The sequence below is a fragment of the Chaetomium fimeti genome (genome assembly GCF_033439085.1).
Source record: "Chaetomium fimeti strain CBS 168.71 chromosome Unknown B0H64scaffold_3, whole genome shotgun sequence".
NCBI lineage: Eukaryota > Fungi > Ascomycota > Sordariomycetes > Sordariales > Chaetomiaceae > Chaetomium > Chaetomium fimeti.
In genome coordinates this window covers 2,513,143-2,535,438 of record NW_026944331.1, presented here as the reverse complement: position 1 = coordinate 2,535,438, position 22,296 = coordinate 2,513,143, and the positions used below count along the sequence as shown (strand labels likewise).

The following is a 22,296-nucleotide window of genomic DNA, read 5'->3' as shown; positions in this document are numbered from 1 at the left end:
TGGATACTAATAAACACTAATAATCACCATTTACAACGGGTATTGAATCCGGGCACAATGAGAAGGAATGTATTGGTTACCATGCTCTCCGGAGTAAGCCGGACTTTTTTGTCGCCGTCATACACGGTCATCCATTAGATTTGCCACCTTTGTGCAACCTCGAGTGTCTCACAGGAGCCAGTCCGGAAACCAGTCCGACAGCTGAGAAGTACGGAGATGATAGCAGGATACTCTCGCCCCGCCAGCCCAAGGCCGTCTTCCGTCGCTGTCCGGGTCCCGGAGTCTAGTTTGGTTGTTCTTACGATACGGCGATTCTGTGTACATGTGGGCATAAGCCCAAACGCCACGAAGTCGCTGCCCGTCTGCTGAAAATAGACTAGCTACCGGGGAGTCTTATTCCAACTTGACACTACTAGTAGTGAAAATACTCACTCACTTGGATATACGGGAATACGATGATAGCATACTCACGAACCTTATGAATGCCAATATCCTGACGATCAGTGTTCCAGGCACGTCCCTAACTTTCCGTTACATTCCCCGACCCTAATCACCAAGTTCAACCTGTCATTCAAGTCAATATGGCTGAGGGCGCCAACAAGGAGTGGGCGAAGGACCACGAGCCCATCGCCATTATTGGCCTGAGCTGCAAATTTGCGGGAGATGCCGCCAACCCCGAGAAGTTGTGGAATATGCTGGCCGAGGGCCGCGATGCCTGGTCCGAGATCCCGTCTACGCGGTTCAATGCGAAGGGAGTTTATCATCCCGACGCCCAGAAGCTCAGCACGGTGAGTTCTAGGGGGAAGGGTGTGAAGTGGGGGGTAGGGGCAAGAGAAACGGACCGCGAGTGCTAACAAGCGAGGGTCGACGTAGACGAACGTCAAAGGCGCCCACTTCATAGAAGAGGACATAGGACTGTTCGACGCCGCCTTCTTCAACTACTCGGCCGAGACGGCGGCGGTAAGCAATAACAAACTTGGGCGGCATGAGAACAAACCGGACTGACCGAGTTTAGGCGATGGACCCTCAGTACCGGATCCAACTCGAGTCTGCCTACGAGGCCCTGGAAAACGGTGAGCGAGCAGACCACCACCCGTACATCTGCGTTGTAATTAGCCACTAACCGCGCGCATCAACAGCCGGCCTTCCCATGTCGCAAATTGCGGGCTCCAACACATCCGTATACGCGGGCATTTACTCGCACGACTACCACGAGGGGCTGATCCGGGACGGGGACAAGCTGCCCCGATTCCTACTGATCGGCACCATGTCCCCAATGGCATCCAACCGCATCTCGCATTTCTTCGACCTCCGCGGAGCCAGCATGACAGTCGACACAGGCTGCTCAACAGCACTAGTGGCGCTGCACCAGGCGGTGCTGGGCCTGCGGGCGCGCGAGGCGGACACGGCCATTGTAGGCGGGTGCAACCTGATGCTGACGCCGGACCTGTTCAAGATGTTCTCGTCGCTGGGCATGCTGGGCCCCGACGGGCGGTCGTACGCCTTTGACGAGCGCGCCAACGGCTACGGCCGCGGCGAAGGCGTCGGCACCATCGTCATCAAACGCCTCAGCGACGCCCTCGCCGCGGGCGACCCCATTCGCGCCGTCATCCGCGACACCTACCTGAACCAGGACGGCAAGACCGAGACCATCACCTCGCCCTCCCAGGCCGCGCAGGAGGCCCTCATCCGTGAATGTTATCGCCGCGCCGGCCTCAGCCCGCAGGGCACGCAGTACTTCGAGGCGCACGGCACGGGGACGCCCACGGGCGACCCGATCGAGGCGCGGGCCATCGCGGCCGTGTTGGGGGCGGGCCGGACCGACAAGCTCCGCATCGGGTCGATCAAGACTAACATCGGGCACACTGAAGCGGCGTCGGGGCTGGCCGGCCTGATCAAGGTGGTGCTGGCTTTGGAGAAGGGCCAGATCCCGCCGAGCGTCAACTTCGAGAAGCCCAACCCGAAGCTGAAGCTGGACGAGTGGGGCCTCAAGGTAGCGACCGAGCTGGAACCGTGGCCCGAGACGGGCGGCGAGCCCCGTCGTGCTTCCGTGAACAACTTTGGGTATGGCGGAACCAACAGCCATGTCATTCTCGAGGATGCCAGGCAGTGGATGCAATCGAAACCCGTCAAGGCGGGCCCCGCCACCCAGGCCGAGGACCGCAGCGACGTGCTCCTTTTCTACGGGCGCGACGAACAGGCCTGTCAACGCATCGTAGCCAACACCCAGGAGTACCTGCGGAAGCGCAAGCGCGAGACCCCGAACATGGGAGCCGGGGAAGTCCTCATGCTGATGAAGAGCCTCTGCTGGACGCTCAGCACGCGGCGCAGCCGCTTCCCCTGGGTATCGGCACACGTGGCTACATACTCAGACGACCTGGACCAAGTCGTCCGCAGCCTGGACGCGCCGCAGTTCAAGCCTGTACGCATGCCCTCGCGCGCTCCGCGCATCGGCATGGTGTTTACGGGCCAGGGCGCGCAGTGGCACGCCATGGGGCGCAAGTTGACCCACGTGTTCCCCATCTTCCGGTCCACGCTCTACGCGGCCGAGGGTTTCCTGCGCGGGTTTGGGGCTGGCTGGTCCCTTACGGAAGAGTTGGGGCGCGACGCCGAGACCTCGCGGGTCAATACCACGGCGCTCAGCATCCCAGTGTGTGTCGCGGTGCAGATTGCCCTGGTGCGTTTGCTCCGGTTCCTGGGTATCTCGCCGACGGCCGTCACGAGCCACTCCTCGGGCGAGATCGCGGCCGCGTACACGGTAGGGGCCCTGACTCTGCGTCAGGCGATGGCAGCGGCCTATTACCGCGCTGCGATGGCGGCGGACAAGAGGCTGATGAACGGATCCGGTGGTGGGCCGAAGGGTGCCATGGTAGCCGTCGGGGTGGGATCCGAGGCGGCGCAGGACTTCCTGGGCCGGGTCACCAGCGCTAACGGCAAGGCGGTGGTGGCTTGCATCAACAGTCCCAGCAGCGTCACCATCGCGGGCGACGAGGCGGCCGTGCAGCAAATCGAGGATCTGGCCAAGGGAGATGGTGTGTTTGCCCGTCGCCTGAGGGTCGACACGGGTTACCACTCCCATCACATGATGCCCATCGCTGAGCCCTACCGACAAGCTCTCCGCGAGGCTCTGTCTAGCAACCAAGGAAACGAGGACGAGAGACAATTTGACGCCGCAGGAATTCCCGAGGGCGCGCCCTGGGCCGGGCCATACCGCGCAGCGCTGAGTGCGGCTCTCGAGGCTGAAGCACAAACCCTCAACACAGAAGGAAGCATCGCCTTCTCGTCACCGGTCACCGGTGGGCGGATCACGCGGCTCGAACAGCTCGCTGACCCGGAGCACTGGGTGGGGAGCCTACTACAGCCGGTCCAGTTCGTCGACGCCTTCACGGATATGGTGCTCGGGGACATGGACGAGTCGGGAACCAGCGTGGACGTGATCCTCGAGGTCGGCCCACACACGGCGCTGGGCGGGCCCATCAAGGAGATCCTGTCGGAACCCGAGTTCGAAGGCCTCGAGGTGGGGTACATGGGCTGCTTGGTGCGCAACGAGGACTCGCACGACAACATGCGGGCGGCGGCGCTGAACCTCCTGCGCAAGGGGCTGCTGATCAACCAGGCCAATCTCAGCTTCCCCTGGGGCCGGTGGCCGTACGACCCGCGCGTGCTGACGGACCTGCCACCGTACCCGTGGAACCACAATACCAAACACTGGTCCGAGGCGCGCCAGAACAAGGCCTACCGTCACCGGGATCAGGAGCCGCACGAACTCCTTGGGTCGATGGAACCCGGGACGAATCCGGAGGCGGCCTGCTGGCGGCAGGTGGTGCGGGTGTCGGAGACCCCCTGGCTGAGGGACCACGTCGTCCAAGGCAACATCCTGTATCCCGGCGCTGGGTTTGTGTGTCTCGCTATTGAAGGCATGAAACAGCTGATGGAGATCGGGTTGATCAATAATAGCACTGGCGATGTGTCGGGGTACAGGTTCCGGGACGTGGAATTGCTCCGGGCGCTCGTGGTGCCGGACAACGCCGAGGGTGTCGAGGTGCAGACGGTGATCCGGCCAGTGGAGGACAAGGCAATTGGCGCGCGCGGCTGGAAACAGTTCGAGGTCCTGTCCGTGTCGGCGGACAGCCAGTGGACGCAGCACGCCAAGGGCCTCATCACCATCGAGTTCGGCGTGGCTCCCGCCGGCCCAAGAACGCCGAGCTTCCTCACCGAGTCGGGCTACACGCGGCGTGTCGATCCGGAAGACCTGTTCGCCGACCTGCGCAGGACGGGCGTGAACCACGGGCCCATCTTCCAGAACACCACCAGCATCGTGCAGGACGGCAAATCCAAGGAGCCGCGCTGCGTGACGACCATCGAGGTGGCCGACGTCGGCGGCAACCACGTCGTGCACCCCACCACGCTGGACTCGGTCTTCATTTCCTCGTACGCGGCCCTGTCCGGCGTGGGCGTGAGCGACGACAGCGCCATGGTGCCGCATTCCATCCACAAGCTCTGGGTCTCGGGCCGCATGACCACGACGACGGGCCACGCCTTCGCGTGCCACACCACGGTGCCGCGCCAGGACGCGCAGAGCTGCGAGACGGACGTCTCCGTGGTCGACGGCGCCGAGGCCGTCATCGAGGTGCAGGGCTTCGTGTGCCAGTCACTGGGGCAGGGCGCAGCCGACGCCGAAGACAAGCGGCCGTGGACGAAAGAGCTCTGCGCCAAGGTCGAATGGGCGCCTGATCTCGCCCTCTCCCTGGGGCTGCCCGGCGCAATGCCCGCTGTGAAGAAGCAGCTCAGTGTGTCCCAGGATCTGGGTGCCGCAGACTGGGACGTGCTGATGGCCCTGCGGCGCGTGTGCGTGTACTTCTGCCACGACGCATTGCAGGTGCTCACCGAGCAGGACGTGGCTCGTCTCGCGCCGCATCATGTCAAGTTCCATACGTGGATGCGGGACACGCTGGACGCCGCCGCCTCGCGTCGCCTGGGCGCCGATAGTCATACTTGGGCAAGCGATGATGCGGAGAGACGCCAACAATACACGACCCTGGCGGCTACGAGCGTTGACGGTGAGCTCATGTGCCAGCTCGGCCCGCACTTTGTGCCTATCATGCGAGGCGAGCGGGCGCCGCTCGAGGTCATGATGGAGGGCCAGCTGCTGTACAAGTACTACGCCAATGCCTTGCGGTTTAGGCCTGGCTTTGTCCAGTTCGCCGCAATGTTGCGTGCAGTCGCCCATAAGAACCCCCGTGCGCGAGTCTTGGAGATCGGGGCCGGGACGGGAGGCGCAACGCGGTATGCGCTTTCGACATCTAATCCGGACAAGGAGGTCGGGCCGCTCTACGATACGTGGCATTTCACCGACGTTTCCTCAGCTTTCTTCGAGGCAGCCCGAACCGAGTTCGCCGCCTGGGGCAACTTCATGGAGTTTGATCAGCTCGATATCGAGCGGAGTCCCGAGTCGCAGGGGTTTGATCTGGCAAGTTACGACATCGTCGTCGCCTGCCAAGTACTGCACGCAACAAAAAGCATGGCTCGCACCATGGATCATGTGCATAGGTTGATGAAGCCCGGGGCTACCCTCCTCCTTATGGAAACAACGCAGGACCAGCTCGATCTCCAGTTCATTTTCGGTCTGCTGCCCGGCTGGTGGCTGAGCGAGGAGCCCGAGCGCAAGACCAGCCCTTCCCTGTCCGTTCCTCTGTGGGAGAGGGTTCTCAAGGGTGCTGGCTTCAGCGGCATTGATGTCGAGATTCGCGACTACGAAAACGACGGCGACATGTATGCTATCAGCAACATGTTGTCGACCGCGTCTGCGCGGTCGTTCAAGCTGGCCTCGGACAGTATCGTCGTCGTCACGAGTGACAAGGCGCCTCCTCCTCGGGACTGGCTTCAGTCTCTACGGCAGTCCATCGCCAAGGTCACCGGGGGCGCTCTCCCAGCCGTCCAAGCCCTTGAGGCACGTTCCGCCACGGCAGACACATATAGCACCAAGATCTGCGTGTTTGTAGGCGAGATAGACCAGCCTGTGCTACATACCCTCAATTCCGCCGGCCTGCAGAGCGTCAAGAACATGGCGACGGGCTGCAAGGGGCTTCTCTGGGTGACGCGTGGTGCAGCCGTCGAGTGTGTAGACCCGAACAAGGCCCTCGCCACCGGCTTTCTGCGCAGCCTGCGGAGCGAGTATGTCGGGCGCCATTTTCCGACCCTTGACTTGGATCCGCACACGCCCACGTGGTCCGAGGCGGGCATCGCAGCCATCGTACACGTGCTCCAGGCCAGCCTAGGCACCCCCGACGACGTCTACTCCATCATGGCGGAGCCGGCGCCCGTGGACAACGAGTTTGCGATGAGGGACGGGCTTCTTCTGGTGCCGCGCGTGTCCAAGGATCTGGTGCGTAATAAAATGCTGACGCCCGAAGCGCCGGACTGGGCCATACCCGACTCCATCCCCGAGGAACCTCTTTTCCAGGACCAACGCCCGCTGCGCTTAGATGTCGGGATCCCTGGCCTGCTGGACACCTTGGCGTTTAACGACGACGAGGAGGCCGGCTGGGACGCTGACACGGTGGAGATAGAGCCGCGGGCGTACGGCCTCAATTTCCGCGACGTCATGGTGGCTATGGGCCAGCTGCGCGAGCGCGTCATGGGCCTCGAATGTGCCGGCATCATCACACGCGTGGGCAGCGAGGCCGCGGCGCAGGGTTTCGCAGTCGGGGATCGCGTCATGGCTTTGCTTCTTGGTCCCTTTGCCAGTCGCGCCCGCGTTAGCTGGCACGGCGTCGCACCTATGCCGGACGGCATGAGCTTCGACGACGCCGCGTCGTTGCCCATGATCTTCAGTACTGCCTATGTTGGTCTTGTCGACGTGGCGAACCTGCGGCCCGGCCAATCGGTCCTGATCCATGCTGCAGCAGGCGGTGTCGGACAAGCAGCGATTATGCTGGCCAAGGACTACCTCGGTGCCGAGGTATACGCCACCGTCGGGTCCCAGGAGAAGCGCGATTTGCTTATACGCGAGTATGGGATCCCTTCTGAACGTATCTTCAACAGCCGCGACGCGTCCTTTGCACCAGCTGTCCTAGCCGCTACTGGCGGACGTGGAGTAGACGTGGTCCTCAACTCGTTGGCCGGCCCACTCCTGCAGGCTGGTTTCGATGTGCTTGCGCCGTTTGGCCACTTCGTGGAGATCGGCAAGCGAGATCTGGAAGGGAACAGCTTGCTCGAAATGGCCACGTTCTCGCAAGTAGCGTCCTTCACGTCGCTAGACATGATGTCGTTGCTACGCAAGCGCGGAGTCCATACGCACCGGGTGCTCAGCGAGGTGGCACGCCTCGCGGGAAGAAAGGTCATCGGACCGATCCACCCGGTCACCGTCTTCCCCATGCGGCAGGTGGCGAGGGCTTTCCGGCTCCTCCAGACTGGTAAACACACGGGCAAGGTTGTGCTGTCAGTAGCACCGGACGAGCAGGTCAGGGTGCTCCCAAGAGCCCCGGCGCCGAAGCTGCGGCCCGGTGCATCCTACCTGCTCGTCGGTGGCGTTGGGGGCCTCGGCCGATCCATTGCGCATTGGATGGTGGATCACGGGGCCCGCAACCTCATCCTGCTGTCGCGCAATGCCGGCAAGCAGAATTCGGGGCTTTTTATCTCGCAGCTGCGCAAAGCCGGCTGCCATGTCGTGGCCATCAGCTGCGACATAGCTAACGAGCAAGCTCTGAGGAGGGCCCTCGATAGATGCAAGAGCGAGGAGGGACTACCGCCGATACGGGGCGTCATCCAAGGCGCCATGGTGCTAAAGGACTCTATCCTTGAGCAGATGACGCTGGAGGATTGGGAAGCGGCAATCCGGCCCAAGGTCGCAGGCAGCTGGAATCTGCACTCGAGCTTCTCGCAGCTCGGCTCGCTCGACTTCTTCGTGATGCTCTCGTCGCTCTCGTGCATCCTCGGCTTGGCTAGCCAGACCAACTACGCGGCGGGCGGATCCTACCAGGACGCGCTAGCGCACTGGCGCCACGCCTCTGGGCTGCCGGCCGTCTCGATCGACATTGGTGTCGTCAAAGGCGTCGGCTTCGTCGCAGAGTCCCGCGCCGTCTCCGACCGCGTACGCAAGCCCGGACAGATGCTGTTGCTGCCCGAGGACGCCGTGCTCGGGGCCATCTCCGCTGCCATTCTCCACCCCCTCGACCATCCGCAGATCCTGCTCGGTTTGAACTCGGGGCCCGGGCCGCAATGGGAACCCGCCAGCGAGGCTCAAATTGGCCGTGACGTTCGTTTCGTTCCCCTCAAATACCGCAGGCCACCGGGAGCCCAGGCGGCAGGTCAACAGCTTGGAGATAGCGATGTTAAACCCCTCTCCATGCAGCTGCAGGAAGCTGGCTCGCGTGAGGAGGCGACACGGCTGGTGGGCGACGCGATCGCCACAAAGCTAGGGGACATTTTTATGATCCCCATCGATGACATCGACCTGGCTAAGTCGCCCGCCCTGCATGGTGTCGACTCACTCGTGGCCGTGGAGCTGCGTAACATGTTGATGCTACAAGCGGCGGCGGACATTTCCATTTTCAGCATCATGCAAAGCGCATCTCTGGGCGCTCTGGCGAGTGATGTGGTGACGAAGAGCGCGCATGTTGAGATAGCCGTGGGGGCATAATTGATGGATTCCAATTGGCGTGGTGATGGTGCCTGAAGTCTTGGAAGGGCTGAGCAAGATAGTCGGCGATTTTGAACACGAGTACTTCGTACCCCTTGGAAAATAACAACTGTGCGTTTTCGATTTGGGTCTTTCCAGGGTTTGACAAGTGCGCAGCAATCAACATGAAGTTCGGTTTTTCGTACGTCCGCGGTGAAAGATAGACGCAAGCAACGCTTCCGAAAATAAGCGTGACGCGACTGGAAGTGCCAAGCACCACGGAAGCTTGAGGCCTGCGAGCGAATTGGGGGTGAAAAAGAGCCACCGAGAACGCGCAAAGTTGATGGACCAATATGTCGAGGGTACCCCAGGGTTAGGAGTGGGGTTAGGGGAGGGGTTGGAGAAGGGTCTAGGGTTAGGGCTTAGCCAACTCTCCTAACCCTGACCCTACACCTAACCCCAGCCCGAACCCCAGCCCGAACCCCAGCACGAGCCTGCTTGCAACTCAAGCTTGCCAAAAAAAGAATAAAAAGGCACTAAAACAAAACTGGCATCCAAAAATGTCATATTCGGAACGCAGAGATTACGAGCGATATATTAGTTTCACGAGGTAGGTAACAGCCTTCTAAGTGGGTAGTTGGCTCACTGATCCAACCTCCTCCCAGGAACCCCTTTTTCTCTACATCTGTTATCCCTCACCCCCGGACAACCCTCGCCGGCTTCTGTCCCAAGCTGGGAGCGGCCTCCCTATCGGCCAGTCCCGACTCGAAGACGCTCTCGGTATACTTCGGGGCAGCCATGCGACCGTGCACCTTGTCCATTCCCAGCCTGCCGCGGATCAGCCTCGGCACGAAACCGTCGATGACGTCCTGCGAGAAGCTGGTGATGCCGTCCATGGCCTCCTCGCCGCGTAGCATCTGCCGCGCGCGAATGGTGCGTAGGATGCCCAGCTCTTCCTCAGTGAGTTTCTCAAGGTCCTCCTTGGTCTCAGCGTTGGGGTCCGCCTTGACCCGTTCGAGCTTGTCGAGGACGCCCTGGCGCGCTTCCGTCGAGATGTTCTCAAATGCGTGCAGGCAGAAGTCGACCGACTGGGAGATGACGCCCTGCGTGAGCTTGCCGCTTGTGTCGGCATCTGCGAGACCCTGGATGACTATTGGAAGGGGTTAGTGGTCTGTCTGCCTCGCAAGGAGGTTGGTGGTTGACCTACTCGGCCGGAAGAATGAAAAGGCCCTATCAAATCCGTCCTCGTCAAAGTCGCTCAGTACCGGCTCATTTCCCTTACGGATCTGCTTCAAGGCCGTCATCACCACCAAGAGAAAGCGCGAATAGCTCTCAGCGACGCGGGCTGAGTGGCACTTGGCCGCCTGAAATTCGGTGCAATCGCCTCGAATGGATGCTTGGATGGTCATGGCAGCGGACAGACCGCTGGCCAGCGCAAGATGCACCCCTGAGCTGAAATACGGATCGATAAAACATCCCGCATCGCCCGCCAGGCGGAAGTTGGGGCCCGCATACGCCGAGGCACTGTACGACCAGTCCGAGGCGGCCTTGATCGTAGGGGAAACAAGCTCGGCTTCGGCCAGTCGGGCGTGGATCTCCGGAGACAGAGTCAGACAGTCCTTGTAAAACTCGACCATCGAAGGTGAGCCCAGGCCCTTCTTGCGGGCCAGAGACAAGTCCTGCCGCATGACGATGCCGACAGACAGGGTACCGTCGTGGAGGGGGATCGCCCAGCACCAACCGCTCTGGTCGGTTAAGGCCTCGAAAAGGGGCGCACCCTCCATATGTGTGCCCGGAGCATACGTCTTGGCGCCTCTCCAATAGCCCCAGTTGGCCTGGTTCTTGAGCGCCTGGTTGAACTTGCGGTTCTTGAGGTACTGGGTCGAGATGATGCCGTTGCGCCCGCTGGCGTCGACGATGTAGTCGAATTTGATCAAACCGGTGGCGCCATCCGCCTTCCGCGACCAGGTCGCCGATACTGCCCGCCCTGGGTTGCAGATCCTTTCATCCTCGGGGAAGTCTGGGGCCGGGACGAATTGTACAGACTCGACCTTGACGCCCTGGAACGTGTGGGCGCCGCTCTTTTCGGCGTGGTCGAACATCAACTTGTCCGATTCGGAACGGATCACGTTCCAAGAATAGCCACTTGGGCCGTTGGCGGCGAGGAAGTCGGTATCTACGGGAGATAGTCAGATGGCAGTCTAGAGTGACCGAGTACTTGCGTTTTTCCTCACAGCCTGCTCGCTTGTTGTTCAACTTGAATGCTGCGCCGTTCTGCCGTCATAACAGGATATTAGTGTCTGGACTTGAGAGCACACTCCTCAGAACACAATTCCATACGAAGGAATACCTGCCTTTCTTCGAAAGCCGTAGTCGTCAAACGTTTTCTCGAGATCAATGAAGCGGATGAAATGGCGCATCGAGGCAAGCATCGACTCGCCGATGTGGTATCTCGGAAAAATGTCGGCCTCAAGCAAAACAACATTCGTCCCTTCACGCGCAATGGCTGCCGCCGCGTACGAACCGGCGGGGCCACCTCCCACCACAAGCACAGAGCAGGACTGAGGGATGGACATGATATCGGTTGTCGTAGTGGGTGTACACTTCGCAAAACAACGGGATACTTGGGCCGTGTCGAAGCTGTAGGTAGGTACCGGATATAGAAAGAGTCATGCGGCATTATAAGAATTGAGGGCTACAAATATCTCCAGGGACCAATTGGTATAGGTATCCGCCAACGTCTACTGAAAGCATAGATCTGACCTAGTACATACCTAGGTACCAGGTACCTACTAACCCCTGCCGAGTAGAACGCGAACAGTTGGCCTTTCGCCCCGTCGTAGCCTACGTAAAAGGCTGTCCAACAAGGAACGGGCCCATGTGCGACTAAACCCGACTTTGGATGGTTCGAGTGGAGCTTTGCCGAAATAATTGTCCGGGTTTCCGGCCTGGGTCCGAAAGTCCGGGCTCCCATAATAGAGAGACGTTGGGTGGCCCGGTTAGTCCGGAACACAACTTGAAGTCCGGAAGTAAGCCCGTCCTACACGAAGCCCGAGAACACCAGAGAATGGCCGAATTCCAGCCAGTGAGGCAATCGTCATGGTTGAGGTTCGGCTTCAGCGTCTATGGAACCCCCACATAGGGAGACGAGACGTAGACGACGTTCCACGCAATCTGCCGCATCCGCATCCCTCCGCATCTTCCGTTCCATTTGCTCCGCCCTTCGCCTCCCACGAGTGTGCAATTCCACGCTAATGCTAACCTGTTGTATGCGCACACGTTGCGGAAACGTATTCAGAAGGTCGCCTATTCCAGTCCAAGCACAGTTATACCAAAACATATCAGCGGTCAGATTTGGAAGGTAGCGCCACAGAATAATAACCTTAACTGGGAAGCTTCCGGGGGAGCACATGCAACCATACTAAGAACGCCCATCTCCCACACAAGACCACATATACAGATTAGGCCACCAGTATACACATCTCCGGTCTGCACCCGGGAACGATGCGATCTGAGTGGGGTTGTTGTAGGTGGTGTTCTTGGGGTATAGGTATGTGTGGTCAGGTAGTGCATCCAGGGGTCCCCTGGCGGGGACCAGTTTCCGTTTTGGGACCTCCGATACAACCTCGGCATCGGATGGTCTGGTGCGCATTGGGACATAACTGGGCGTGAATTACCTACATGATACTGGACTGAATACCGCAGCGTGGTTCTATGGGGGGTGGGATGCCTGTGCAACCTGCCTTGCCAGGTCAAAATGCCATGTTAAGGGTTCAGCCCCTGAATCAATTCAAGTTGCACTTCATCACCAACCTAGAAGGACTACAACATTGAATTATTACACCTCCTCTTCCACAGTCACCAACCCCCCATGGCCACACTTTAGCCTCTTGTAGCTGCTCATCAATGCCGAGGTACCGTAGTGGGATAATTGCAGTGGGAAAATGTAGGATACGGCATGGGATATAGATTACTAGGGTCAACATGCCATGCCACGCCTTCCCACGTGCACCAAGGGAACATCGTCGATCCCAACCCAGCACAACCGTGTAGGTATTCTCTCACAAAGAAGGAGCATCAGTCGTCATTTAAATCTAGGTAGTTTCGTCAAGCCAGTAGTTCAAGTGATCAGTTGTACTGGCTTCGCGTGTGCCCTCTCTTCCATTTATAATTGTGCGCATTTCTTTCTGTCCTGTAATCCCACCCATCTAGGTGCACGGCGATGACTGGTTACCTACTAGTCGTTAGTCAGGAATAATAATAATAATGCATGAAATAAGTGTCCAACGATGATAATAAATAGTTATAGCCTCGTTCTAGATAGCTTTATACGCCACTTCACGGCGTCAGTATGAGATAGTGGTGATGAAATGACCGTTCCGGGTTTGTTAACTTGTTTCTATCCACATAATCCGCCGTGAGGATCAGAGTACCGAGGCATTTGATGTGACGTGCTCGCAGGAACAACGGTTCTTCCTTCACCGATCACGATGCCGTATAGGCCAATCGGGCAACTCACAAGTCCCCAGAGGACAAAATGTCATGGCTTTGTACGTCACCTCGAGGCACGCCATTCGCGGCCATCGTCCCTCCTGTTGCCACCATGTGGTCTATGCGATATCTGAGCGCGTTTTGACCCCTAGGCCCGCGTAGAAAATGCCAGTGCTCCATCCATCCACCGCTCGCGCCTCAACTCTCTCGTACCTTCACACCTTCATTTCAAACCAGTTATTACAATGGCTGACTGGCCATTCACCCCTGGTTTGTCGGTCGAGCGCGTTGAGGATGTGGTGCCTACGGGCACTGCCATGCCCATGGGTCCCACGGGCAAGAGTCTGGAGACACTGGCCAACGAAAAGAGGGTTTGGCTGGGAATGAAGGACCCGGAATACGAAACCAAGGATAGCGACACGGAGGAGGAGCCCGGCACTGAGAAGCAGCCCGAGCTGGCGGATGAGGTCGGGTACCCCACGGGTCTGGCCTTGACATTTATCATCGCTGCCCTGGTGCTCAGTATCTTCCTGGTCTCCCTTGATATGGTATGTTGTCTGCCCGCTGCGCCATACCTCTTGATCGCGGAGTGCTGACAGAACCCAGACAATGGTGCCCACGGCTATCCCCAGTATCACAGACGAGTTCCGGGGCCTGGAGGACGTGGCGTGGTACGGATCTGCCTTCTTCATGACCCTCGGCGGCTTCCAATCGACCTGGGGCAAGGTGTTCAAGTATTTTCCTCTCAAGGCCGGTTTCTTGATTTCCATCCTCATCTTTGAAATTGGCAATCTCGTCTGCGGCGTGGCGCCCAACTCGACCGCTCTCATCGTCGGACGCGCCATTGCCGGTGTTGGTGCAGCCGGCATGGGATCTGGGGCCTACACCATCATGGCCTTCACGGTACCGCCCAAGAAACGGCCCATCTTCACCAATATCCTTGGTACCGCGTACGGTGTTGCGGCGGTGGTCGGGCCTTTGATCGGTGGCGTGGTTGCCGACCGCCTTACCTGGCGCTGGTGTTTCTACATCAACCCCCCGATCGGCTGTATTTCCGGTCTCATCATCCTTTGCGCCTTTGCGGCCCCGAAGAGGGCCAAGCCCGTCGATGCCCCGCTCAAGGAGAAGATGCTGCAGATGGACCCGGTCGGCATCGTGCTGGTCATGGGCGGGATGATTTCGTACACCCTGGCTCTCCAGTACGGCGGCCAGACGATGGCGTGGAACGACAGAACCGTCCTCGGCCTCAGCGTCGGCTTCGTGGTGATCGTTATCGTCTTTGGCTTCTGGGAGTTTTACAACGGCGAGCGGTCCATGATCGTCCCGCGTCTCTTCGCCAACCGCGACGTCCGGGTATCGGCCATTTTCACCTTCCTCTTTGCGGGCTCCTATTTCATCGTCCTCTATTACCTGCCCATGTATTTTCAGAGCGTCCACCCCTCAAGAGCGACTGAATCGGGCATGCACAACCTGCCGTTGATCCTGTCCGTCGCCGTCTCAACCATGGGCGCGAGCGGTCTCATCTCGGCAACTGGTCTCGCCGCCCCGGTCGCCGTCGTCAGTGCGGTTCTAGCGACCGTCGCCTCTGGTCTGCTCTACACGCTCGATATCAGAACCTCGCCGGCCAAGGTGCTGGGCTACCAGATCCTGGGAGGTCACGGATGGGGCGCGGCGTTCCAGGTCCCTATCGTCATGGCTCAGGCCACAGCCGCACCGGGCGATATCTCATCCGTAACAGCCATCATCTTGCGTAAGCATCCCCTCTCATGGCCCTGCCACCATTCCCATCCCCACCCCCCTTTCCCTTTCCCCCAACAACCAACTAACCAGAGCGAACCGGCATGCAGTGTTCCAAAACCTCGGGGGCGCCTTCATGCTCTCGGCGGCACACCCGGCTTTCGTCCGCACCATGATGCAGCGGTTGGCGATGACGGCACCCTCGGTCGACCCTCTCCTCATGCTCGGTACGGGCGCCACGCAGATCCGCACTGTCGTCCCCCCCGATGTCGTCCCGGGCGTCCTGGTCGCCTACATGGCCGGCATCCAGACCACATTCGTCATCGCCCTGGTCTCCGTTGGCCTCGCCGTCACCGTCGGAATTTTCAGCAGGTTTAAGCGGCTTAATAGCCGGACGCTGAAGGTGGTGGATGAGGTGGTATAGGGGGGCTTTGGCAAGGGGTTGTATAAGGAGTTGGATTACCTAGGTAATCTAGAATTCACGTTTGGTTGTCTCATCTAAATCCGTCATTGTCTGGCTAATTTCAATGCCTCATAGTGTTCCCCTGCTAGGCTGTTGATCACTTTTACATCTCCCAACACACGGACAATCTGGTCAACACCACTGCTGGCCCCAACCACCGTGTTGCAGCGCGCGGCGAGAAAGGTGGCCGCACAAGTAAGCGGGTCGGGCAGGAAGGGGTGGACCTTGAAGCAGCTGATGGACGGCACAGCCTTGGCTAGACGAACCATCTCCAGGGCTGCCACCGAGGCCCGGCGCTCATAAGCGGCCGTTGCAAGTTGCTGCTCGAGAGTGTGCCAGGGGGTTCGCTGTACCGTGTTGCTAAGGAAGACGACGGCACTCTGGGCGAGCATGTGAGTAAAGAGAAGCATAGGGTCGTTGTCGGTGGCCGGACGCGGGGCCAGCATCTGTAACCGCTTCTCCACGGCCGACGCGAGCCATTCTTGATGCGTCCAGAAGTCGTAGGATTTGGTAGCCGATTCCTTTGCACACGCTCGCCGGTGAATCATACAACGTCCGTAAAGCGCCGCCAGCACAGTGCATTCGGCAAAGGGTGATAATGTGCTCGGTTCATTCTGCGCTGTAGCTGCCGATAGAAAACTGACGTGGATCGGGTGGCCATTTTGGAAGTTCTCCTCTGGGGCTGGGAGACGCGTGCGGATCTTGAAGCACCTAGTTAGCGACCCACGGGGCCATTGATAATAGGTAATTAAGAGTTTTACTGGTGATAAACGTACCAACTCCTCCTGTAATGTCAAGGGCCACTCGCTCCGTAGGCAGAGGAAGCGGTCGAGGCTAAAAGCTAGCCAAAATGTTCGCCTCCTCTCCTCGGCATCTACAAAGGTCTCGTCCGGCTCGCGATTAGTAGCCACGGGAGCGGCCTGTGAGTCTTCAAGAGCATCGACATCGTACAAACGTGCCATTTGCACGAGACGGAACGCACGGCCAGCCGTGAGCATAGCCTGGTGCTCGCCAATTCGCAAGAGCTCGGCGTAGGCTAGGAGTAGCCATGCTTGAATGTGTTCAAGGGGGATTTCGTCCTTGGAGGTGACTCGGGCTTGGCTATGACTCTCGAGGAGATTGCGTGTTTCCGCACAGAGGTGGTCCACGAGGTCACCCCAGTGAGCCGACATAGCCGCAGCCATGGTACGCATGGCGGACCTCAGGCAGGTTCGGGCCGGTCCGGGATTGTCCTTGGCCGCCCACGCAAAGTAGCGGCTTCGATGGATGATGGGGCATACGGGATGCGCTCGGTCAAAATAAAGTTGATCCCTAAACATGGGATGCTGTCAGCAGCGGTTTCCTCATAGTACCGGGAGCTCCAGGCTACCGCACAAGTCAACTCTCATGATGTCCGTGACCTTGGAGGTCGTGGCCATCGAATTTCGGGCCGTGTCAATACGGTCTGTATGATCCATAAATGTGGTTTCCGGACCGCCGTCTGGCGGCATTAGAACACACTCGAAGTCCTGCCAATCTATGCAATGTGCCCAGGCAGCAAGATCAACACCGGTGCATGCAGACTCCGAGCTCGTAGAGGTTGACGTTATCGTGGATGATGTTGTCGTTGTATTATTAGTTGTATCCGGCGGCGCCGACGTTACCTCGCCGAGAATGAGGCTTGGCTCTCCATCTAACCCGTTCTTCTGGACGACCTCATAGTCCATGGGAACATCGTGATTGTTGGTTTGGGAGGAGTTAGGTTGCTCTTCAGGGGTGGTTTGTTTCGGTATTGCGCGACCCCGACCAGAATCAGGTCCGAATTGTTGTTCTAGCTGCCATTGCAGGGCTGCTGCAGTGATGAAACGTTGGTAACGGCCTTCTCACTCCCAGGCTTCCGACAGGATAGGTAGGGTTGTGGCTTCTGTGTGAAACATGGACGACGGCTAGAGAGCCAGTCAAGCGGAAGAATGGTAGAGGGTGGGAGTCCGCACACACACCACACCATCCACATGACAATAGGAGAAATGAACGAACCGATTTGCGACCGCATCGCATTTAGTTGTCCCTTTTTCGGCCCCCTCTGTTGCCTCTTGTTAACGATCACACATGTTGTCCCGGTCTCGGTGCAGAAGCCGCACTTGGGACGTCCCCTGTCGCACCGGGCCTTTCGTCGTCGGCATTCTTCGCAGGCAAAGCCGGGCTGCTGCCGAAGTCCTCTCCCTTCCATGTTAGTCAGAATAAGAATATGGACTCGGAGGCTTACAAAGCCGAGATGAGACGGTCCGCAACACCGTGTCTGTTGTAGGCAAAGGACAGGGGGGATAGATATAATCTTACGACGAGTTACTGTTATTAGGCCAACCCTTGAACTTAGCAACCCACCCGTCCTCACCGCAGATAGACAGGCTGACAGATCAGCAGCACAGTGTCTATAGGTCGGCCAGAATCACGTCACGGCATGTCTTCGAAACAAATGTCGGGTACGCACAGGTGCATACGTAAGGTGGTAATCATGGTTGAAATCTAAACGGATCTGTAGCTTTAAACCCAGCCCAGCCTCTATCCGAGCAACGCCTGTTGTGAGGCTTTCCAAAGATACTCGACCGGGACGATGCCAAGAAGGTCGAATTAATGGCAATTTCGGAACGAAACAAGAAAAAGGAAATATGGTAGATTCCTGGTTGCTGGGTCTGGATGGGCCTCGGCCCTCGGGTCCCTGGCCCTTCGGATCACCCCGTCTCTTTTAAAACATCGTTCACTAGTGGACCTAAGACAGAGAGCCTTCGAGAGGCTTGTTTGCCTACATGAAACCATCGGTTCGCCGGAAAGGACGGCAACGCCAAGATGGCCAACCAGAATTTATATTCATGATCCTTCTACACACCGCGGTCCCGGTCGGCAGCTGCCCCCTTGGTGTCAACCTTCGCTGTTCTGAAGTGCTGTGGCCATAACTGCCGTAGCTAGGTACACTTGTCCTTGGATCGATACGTCATTAAACACAGTGCTTGACTGTGCGGTGACATGGCTAGCTGAGCCCCTCGGCCCACACATGAACCGGCCCGAAAGCATGCTGACCGGCACCCGGGAGGTGTACGGTCCATTGGACGGGATTCGAGATCTGCCAAGCGGCTGCAAGACAAGGCGTTTCTAGTACCGGCTTGGCCGATCGCGGCATAGGGTCCTCCCGCCTTTCATCTAGTGGCGTTGGCACTGATTGGCTCTGAACCTCTGGCGCCGTTGAAGGACTCGGCCGCTGTCTGTCTCGGGTACGCCCTGTCCCTGCTTACATTCTCGTGCATGTAGTAATCGGTGAATCGGGCCTATGACGCGGCTCGGTTTCCGCATCGGCGAGCGAAATCAGGTACCCAGGCAACATTGTCACGGCCGCGAGGGAGCTTAATATGGAGGTCAGGTGTTGGTTGGCTCCGTTCTGATAGCTGTGGATGCCATCATTGGCTGGGATGACGTGGGCTGGCATATATCGACGATTCTGTGAACTTAGTACCAGGGGGCGTTTACTAGTAGGCGCTGTTTACCTTATTATTATGACCCTGGAAGAGTAGGGGACGAATAGAGCCTCGGGTTGGGTAGCCTTCGCATCTTAAAACCTTTGGGCTGGGGACAGACAGGAGGATCTGGGTTAACACGAGGATCTGGTTTACAATCCGCCGTGGTACTTGTCATTATTTGGAGAGATATCAGGCGTTTTATTCCTTCTTTTGCTCCGACTACTACGTCCTCGTTTCCAAATTTGCTATCCGCCTCCAACTAGCTCCCAACAATGAAGTTCATGAAGTACAATTTTCCATTTCTCATGCACCCTGCTTGGTGTCAAGGCCGGATGTCGCTTTGGGCTTCTCCGCAGTAATAGCGTTGAGTTCCCTTACTTTCCGAACATCTTTCCACCCCAGCCCTAAACAAAAGGGTATGATGCAGGCGCTGACGGCAATTCCAAGATACATGACGTGGTCGATAGCTTTACAGTAGGCCTCGAGCGCGGCCTCTAGCGCGGGCCCGGACACGAGAGAACGAACGGAATCAACCCCGGCGTTGACAATGAGGTCTGGGGAAACACGAATTGCGGCGATACGTTGCTGTAGCTCATCGCGGAGGTTGTTGCTGAAAATGGCATTTGCGCCGATCAGGGTCGCTGCTCCGCCGATGTTCATGGAGAAAATGATGATAGACATGGCGATGGGAATCTGCTCTGGAGGAACAAGGTTCTGGACCGCTATGTAGGGCTGCGAAGGACAAGGCGGTAAGTTGGTGAACCACATGTGTTTCTGCGGGTTTGTACGGCAAGTCATGGACTTACAGCCGCGGCTGCTGCACCGCTACCAACACCATAAAGAATTTGATAGCCGACCCAGGCCCCAACGGTGGTCGTGGGACTCAACAGGGACAGAAGTCCGTAGCCGACAGTGGATAGCGTACCCCCGAGCAAGATCCATGGAAGATAGTAACCGAGAACTTCGACTGTGTTTCACGGCATACGTCAGCTAAGAGAACGACTTAGGTCGCAAAGAATACGGCAAGATACTGCCGGCTGTGAGCCCGACATCACTTACTCATGCTGCCCGAGATCATGGTGAAGGCTACTAGTCCGAGAGTTGTTGGCAACATGTGGACACCGCTCATCAGGGGTGTGTCGTCGAGAACCACCTGGAAATAAATGGCAAGATAGTAATCGGCGAGCAGAATGCTCGAGAGAACAAAAAACAAAGTCATTGCAGCAGACCAGATGACGCGATGTCGGAGCAAAGCGAATGGCACCATGGCCCCGTCCCCCTGGCGATATTCCCAAGCCAGAAAGACAGCCAGGGTAGCGGCAGCTCCAACCAAAAGGCCAATGACGACTGAGCTATTCCATGGGTGTTGGTTCCCACCGAACTGGAGTCCGAGGAAGAACATGATGGCGGCTGGGCAAATAAGCGCAAACCCTACCAAATCCAGAGACTTAATTGCAGTTCCAAGGACCTGGAGCGCAGGTGGCTTTGCTTTCGGTTCCGGGACGTTCTGGAAGAGAAGGCACCCGGCAACAACGGCACCGAGAGGGAGGTTGATGTAGAAGCCTAGACGGTTGGAAACGAACCGGTTAGCCTTATGTTCGAGATGGACGGGCAAACCGGAAGTAGAGAAGGGATGACGCACACCACCGCCAGGAGACATTCGTGCTGAAAGCACCTCCAATGATGGGTCCCGTTGCTAAGCCCAACTGGCTCATGCCGATGTTTAGTCCCATGAAAAGGGGCTGCCGCCGGGTTGGGAGTGAAGCGGCGATGGTACTGAGGGCACCAGTTGCAATGCCCGAACACCCTAGGCCGGCGATAGCCCGTCCCACGATGAACATGGATGACGACTGGGCCGCTCCGCAGAGTGCCGATCCCACCTCGAAGATCAGGAAGAAGATGAGAAAGCACCACTGGACCGTTGGGTGTCAGTTGTGATAGTTAGGTACCAGTGAAGGAGGAAGTGTCGTGGGAATTTGGCTTGCCTTGATAGAGAAGTAGGTGTAGATCTTGCCGCTCAACGGCTGAAATGCTGCGCTGGCGAGCTGGTAGGCACCGCCGTACCAACCGATATCCACCAGCGAGTCGAATTCGGATGTGATGGAAGGCGTTGCCGTAGACATGATTGCGAGATCGAGGTATACCAAGAAGTAGGCCAGCACAACCGCCGTCAAGATGAGTGTGAGTCTGAAGCCCTCAGGGTACACATGCTTGTATTCTTTGTCGCTATGTGGGGTGCTCGTTTCCCCATCATCTTGCTTCAGTTCGGGGAGAGAGGGTGTCCGTACATGGTCAGGAGAGGGTGTGGATTCGGTGCGCTTCTCCCCCTCGTCGAGTGACTGCGCGCGGGGCGTTGTCTCGGCCATTGCGAAGGAAAACACGGGAGGTGGCTGGGTGCTCGATGACCAACGGCGTGTCAAGATCAAGTCACATATCTTGTTAGAAAAACTGAATCTGAGATCAACAGGAACACAGTTATATTTCCCGCCTCGGTGACTTTACGGGAGCTATTCCTGCCGGGGCTGAGGTTATGCCTTGTCTCCCGGAGTGTCTGTCAAGCCGCCAAACTCACTGATTCTAAGACATGCCTACCTCGATAGAGTGGCGGAGTCCGGCCGGGCGATTGGACCGGAATCCGTTGCACCATGATTCCCAACAACCGGGCGGATTACACGCACATGAAACCCGAAATCCGATCTCCATGCCTACCGTGACCAATAAGGTCGATACAAACAGACCGAATTACTCTATTATCACGACACCCCCTTTCCCAGAACGTCGACCTTTACTGCCATAAATTGTAAGCCGTATTATGGGCTCAAGTTAATAGCAATCCTAAGCGAGTTTGTGCATCCTAATCCTGAATCCCGTAAGCCATGCCATAGACATGCACTGCGGAGGAAGCCTGGGCCCCAACAACCCATGTTTGTTAATATTCCAATCATACATGTGACCACCCGCTCTAATTATTGTTGCCATCCCGACAAGAAGCCCACGCAATACCTCGAAGCACTGGCCGGGACTAGCGGATCAAGCGGGTTCGGGTGGTTCGGCGCCGAGACTGAGATACGCCTGTGTTGGTGCCCCAATGTCAAAGTAGAGAATCTGAGTCAGGTTGGGGGTCATGTTTCAGTTTGAGCAGTGGGGCCGTTGTGCTTCGCGGCGCGGTGAGTTGTGTCGAGGTTCGAGACCGCGATTAATAATGGAGTTAAAATATACGCCGATCTGTGGCGTGTTACACGTACTCTTTTCGGTCAATGCCAGAGCTGCGTGTCCGCCGACCCGGTTCCCGTTCAAGTGGTGTGAGTCCGGGGGCGTGGTACCCCCCGTACCAAACTAAAACGGTATGCGTAAGCGTCCCTGACGGAGGAATCAAACTCCGGCAGGAGGCGAGATCGGAAACCATCTTTGATTGGCTTTTTCTTTTGCAACGGGACCGCAGATGATAGCAACCGCCGTGGTCCTGCCCCGGCTCGACGGCACCGCTTCTTGTG

At 58.0% G+C, this 22,296-nt stretch overlaps 5 protein-coding genes across 5 annotated transcripts; 2 read left to right on the top strand and 3 right to left on the bottom strand.

Annotated features, from left to right (window-relative positions):
- Positions 1–581: 581 nt before the first annotated feature.
- Positions 582–8,912, top strand: B0H64DRAFT_457551 (uncharacterized protein; the record flags this gene model as incomplete). The annotated part of the gene is made up of 5 exons (XM_062807384.1): positions 582–788; positions 874–960; positions 1,016–1,073; positions 1,140–3,648; positions 4,207–8,912. The coding sequence occupies 5 exons, from the start codon at positions 582–584 to the stop codon at positions 8,639–8,641; spliced, it is 7,296 nt and encodes a 2,431-aa protein (XP_062660905.1). The 3' UTR covers positions 8,642–8,912.
- Positions 8,913–9,281: 369 nt separating this feature from the next.
- B0H64DRAFT_457545 (uncharacterized protein) lies at positions 9,282–11,196 on the bottom strand (the record flags this gene model as incomplete). Its single annotated transcript, XM_062807383.1, has 4 exons — positions 9,282–9,770; positions 9,828–10,796; positions 10,855–10,894; positions 10,951–11,196. The coding sequence occupies 4 exons, from the start codon at positions 11,194–11,196 to the stop codon at positions 9,316–9,318; spliced, it is 1,710 nt and encodes a 569-aa protein (XP_062660904.1). The 3' UTR covers positions 9,282–9,315.
- Positions 11,197–13,494: 2,298 nt separating this feature from the next.
- On the top strand, positions 13,495–15,370 carry B0H64DRAFT_357321 (major facilitator superfamily domain-containing protein; the record flags this gene model as incomplete). The annotated part of the gene is made up of 3 exons (XM_062801616.1): positions 13,495–13,659; positions 13,718–14,861; positions 14,959–15,370. 3 exons carry the CDS (start codon positions 13,495–13,497, stop codon positions 15,270–15,272), a joined length of 1,623 nt encoding a protein of 540 aa, XP_062660903.1. The 3' UTR covers positions 15,273–15,370.
- Positions 15,356–17,520, bottom strand: B0H64DRAFT_457543 (fungal-specific transcription factor domain-containing protein; the record flags this gene model as incomplete). The annotated part of the gene is made up of 4 exons (XM_062807382.1): positions 15,356–16,012; positions 16,088–16,622; positions 16,686–17,142; positions 17,328–17,520. The coding sequence occupies 4 exons, from the start codon at positions 17,518–17,520 to the stop codon at positions 15,356–15,358; spliced, it is 1,842 nt and encodes a 613-aa protein (XP_062660902.1).
- A 1,585-nt stretch (positions 17,521–19,105) lies between these two features.
- B0H64DRAFT_457540 (major facilitator superfamily domain-containing protein) lies at positions 19,106–21,168 on the bottom strand (the record flags this gene model as incomplete). Its single annotated transcript, XM_062807381.1, has 5 exons — positions 19,106–19,534; positions 19,609–19,769; positions 19,862–20,365; positions 20,445–20,715; positions 20,947–21,168. 5 exons carry the CDS (start codon positions 21,166–21,168, stop codon positions 19,106–19,108), a joined length of 1,587 nt encoding a protein of 528 aa, XP_062660901.1.
- Positions 21,169–22,296: the final 1,128 nt, after the last annotated feature.